This window comes from Solanum dulcamara, chromosome 1 (genome assembly GCF_947179165.1).
Source record: "Solanum dulcamara chromosome 1, daSolDulc1.2, whole genome shotgun sequence".
Lineage (NCBI taxonomy): Eukaryota > Viridiplantae > Streptophyta > Magnoliopsida > Solanales > Solanaceae > Solanum > Solanum dulcamara.
In genome coordinates, this window is record NC_077237.1 from 8090218 (window position 1) to 8093847 (window position 3630).

The window sequence follows — 3630 nt, forward strand, 5'->3', positions numbered from 1 at the left end:
TCAATGAGAGATTTGGTGGGAAAATAATAATTTTTTAGCAGTGATAAAACCACTGTGAAAACTACTCAAATATATTCCCCCTATCAATAAAAAAAAAACAAGAATATGATGAGGAGTAGAACTAGAAGAAGAAGATTGAAGTAGGGGAAAAACCCCTTACCCCATCATGTGTTGAATCAAATTCAAGGATAAAATTAATATACATAAATTGGACCTCAAATAACTTCTTTAAATTTTTTTACCATACAACATAATCAAAAGGAAGAAGCTAAGCTCTAAATCCTCACTTTTTTTCTTTCTTTTTTTGAATTATTATTATTGTTGTTGTTACCTCTAAATTAAAAAGGAGGGCGTCCATGTGCCCAAGCAAATGCTTCATGGTTCAATTGTCCACCATTTGGTAGCAAATTTGGTGGCAAATTATATACTGGCATATTTGATGATGGAATATCACCCATACCACCACCACCACCACCTTGTTGTTGTTGCCCTCCTCCTCCCATTCCCGGTGGCGATCCACCACCACCGCCACCAAGTTGTCCTTGTGCTGCCGGTCCACCGCCTTCTTCCTCCTCCTCCAAAGGTAGCCTCTCATATGTAGCATTAGAAAAAGTTGATGCAATTACCATAACTGGTCCGGAAGCCACTAAAGACCCTACTACACTTCCTCCCACAACTTGTCCTTGTCCTCCTGCTAAGTATATAGTCAAACCTGCATCGAGACATTATATAATTAAGTAATTAATATAATCATACTCCCCCAAACAATTTGATTAAACTTATCGACTAGTCACACAATTCATCAACATAGTAACAGAGAAGGCAAAAGGCGTGTTAATACATAACACAACTAAGTATTGCTTTTACTCTCTATAGGTTACGATTGTACATGAACTGATCACATAATTCAACATGAAATCAGAGCAGACAAGAAGCTTGTTGAGACCTAACATAACTAATTTATGCAATTAAAAATATGCCATCTTTAATAGCTTAAACTTGTAGATGAGGTGATCAACACATAATTCAACATGAAATTAGAGTAGACAAAAGACATGTTGACACATAACATAACTAAACGTGTGCTCTCTCTACAAAAATTTCCCCGAAATAGTCAAACAATTCAACATGATATCAGAGCAGTTAAGTACATCAATCTTATGACAGTTAAAACGTTGTAAATGAGATGGTTACACAGTTCAACAACAACCACCTGTTGATCCAGGAGGAGCGGGTCCAGGAAGGAAGGCTCCGGTCAATGATAAGATCTCGAAACGGCCGTGTAATGCCATGACAGCTCCGGGAGCAGATGGTTGTCTTAGGGTTACATTAGCAACAGTTCCAGTAGCACTCAACACACAAACACCTCTTTGTCTTTTCCTAGCAAATTGAGCTATGCTTTCGGCCACGTCAGCTCCATTTGCAACTTCCATCACGTGGCTTCTAAGCGCGTTAGGGCTATCCCTTGTAACGAAGATTGGTGGTTTAGGTTTGTTCTTGGAGCCAGCTGGTCGACCTCTAGGTCGACGAGTGGCTACTTCGACTGCACCCTCTTTAGGGTCGTCGCTATGGTCCCTTTCTTCATCATGACTACCACTACCACCACTATTGTCGTTCATAGATACGCCTAGATCTGGCTTCTTGAGGGAGGGGGAGCCAGCGGATGATGATGTTTCAACTCCTTGTAAACCTACTTGGCCTGTCCACCATGGGTTTGCCATGTTAGAAAGAAAGGAAAAAAAATTAGCTCAAAGATAAGGTTTTCTAGTGGAAAAAAAGATTTCTTGAAGTCTAATTTGTCCCCTTTTTTTCTGTGTTATGTGAAAATCTTGGATGTTTACTAAGATTATTGAGAATTTGTACAAAGATTATTGAGAATTTGGGACTAGTTTTTTTTTTGGAGGGTTAAGGATGAGTTATAAGATGATTGAATAATTCAACAAGGATCTAAGCAAGGAGCTAAGAGAGATGATCATAAGAGAAAGAGAAGGGAGAGAGAGAGAGAGAGGGGAGAGAGTGATGATGATAATTAAGGAACAAGGAGAAAGTGTTAATCTTTGTGGCTTCATATTTGCTTATTTTAAGCTTTGTTTTATAAAAATATTCGTTTTTTATTTTGGGGGGTTGTGGAGTGAGGAGTGGTGGGACCAACGGCACATGTAAAATGTCATTTACGGATTCAATTGAACTCGATAAATTTCGTTAAAATTAATTTAAAATTAAATTTAAAAGATGAAATTCATAAACTTTAAATTCTGATTTCGCAAAAACACACTAATACACAAAAGTGTGTCAAAGGATGAAAATAGTTGTATTAAGGTATAGAGATTAGAGTGTTGTCCTCTTGAGAAATGAAAAATGGGAAAGAGGGCTAAGGGTCTCTTGGAAATTAGGGTTTTGTGGTGTGGGGTCTTGTGCGCGTGAGGTAGTGGGTTGCACGTTCTCTCTTCCTCCCAAGACACTAAAATGGATGAGGTAATTTGGTAAGATGTATATATAAGAATAATTTTAAATATGATGTATTAATAATATTAATATAGTTATATTTGTATTAGTTATATTGAGATTGTTTTCTATATATGTAGTGTTTGATTTTGTGTGTTAAATTAACATACATTGAAATATTTTTTAAAAAAAATACTTATTTATAAAAATATCCTCCACAAATATCGAGGAAAGAACGCGAAAAAGATTTTAAGATAATTATATTTTTAACCATGCTTATGCATGCATTAAAACCCCTAACATTATCAATATCATAATTTTTTATTTATTAGTTATACATATATCACAATACCAAATAATAGAGTGTAAGGTTGAAAAGTATAGCAAACGACATATTAGTAACATATACAAAGCTAATACGTGTATTAGTTTTTCTAGTACATCCTACCAAACTACCTCTACTATATATCTACATCAATAGGATATATAATTCGCTACAAGAAATCAAATAATTAGCGACGAATAAAATTTTATAGCGCTAAACAAAAAAAATCCATGTTAATATTTAGCTTCAGATTACCAACAGATTATAGAAAATCCAATTAAATAGGAGCTATTTGGCGATTGATTAGTTAGGGATTACCAATAAATTTTGTAGCTAATTATATATTTTAATTTCTAGTAGTAAGAATAATGTTGGTGTATTAGTAATGTTGATATTAGTTATGTTTACATTAGTTATATTGAAATTATTTTTAATGCAATGTTAAAAATAACATGCATTGCATAATTTCTTTTAAAAAAATTGTTTACAAAATATCCTCCACATATACGATGGAAAGGGAGTGAAAAAAGATATGAAGGGCAATTGTGTTTTAAACCATGCTAATGCATGTATTAAAATTCCTTACATTGTTAATACTATGATTTTCCATTTCTAGTTATTCACATAATTGCATAATACCAAATCGAGTGTAGCAAATAAAGTATTAATAATATATAAAATTAGTATATACATTATTTTTTCTAGTACATCTTACTAAATGACTCCTCAGATCAGTGTTTATCGACATCATTTTACATTAATGGTAAATTAAATTTATTATAATCGATAATTTTTCATTTAAAACGTAATACTATAACTTATGAGATAAGAGTAAATAAACTGTTATAATTAATTAAATA

The 3630-nt window shown here is 33.4% G+C and overlaps 1 protein-coding gene across 1 annotated transcript; it reads right to left on the reverse strand.

Moving 5' to 3' along the window:
• Positions 1 to 200: 200 nt before the first annotated feature.
• Positions 201 to 2058, reverse strand: LOC129886728 (AT-hook motif nuclear-localized protein 20-like). Its single transcript, XM_055961545.1, has 2 exons — positions 1214 to 2058; positions 201 to 712 (listed from the first exon to the last, which is right to left on the reverse strand). Exons 1-2 carry the CDS (start codon positions 1719 to 1721, stop codon positions 339 to 341), a joined length of 882 nt encoding a protein of 293 aa, XP_055817520.1. The 5' UTR covers positions 1722 to 2058; the 3' UTR covers positions 201 to 338.
• Between the last annotated feature and the right edge of the window lie 1572 nt (positions 2059 to 3630).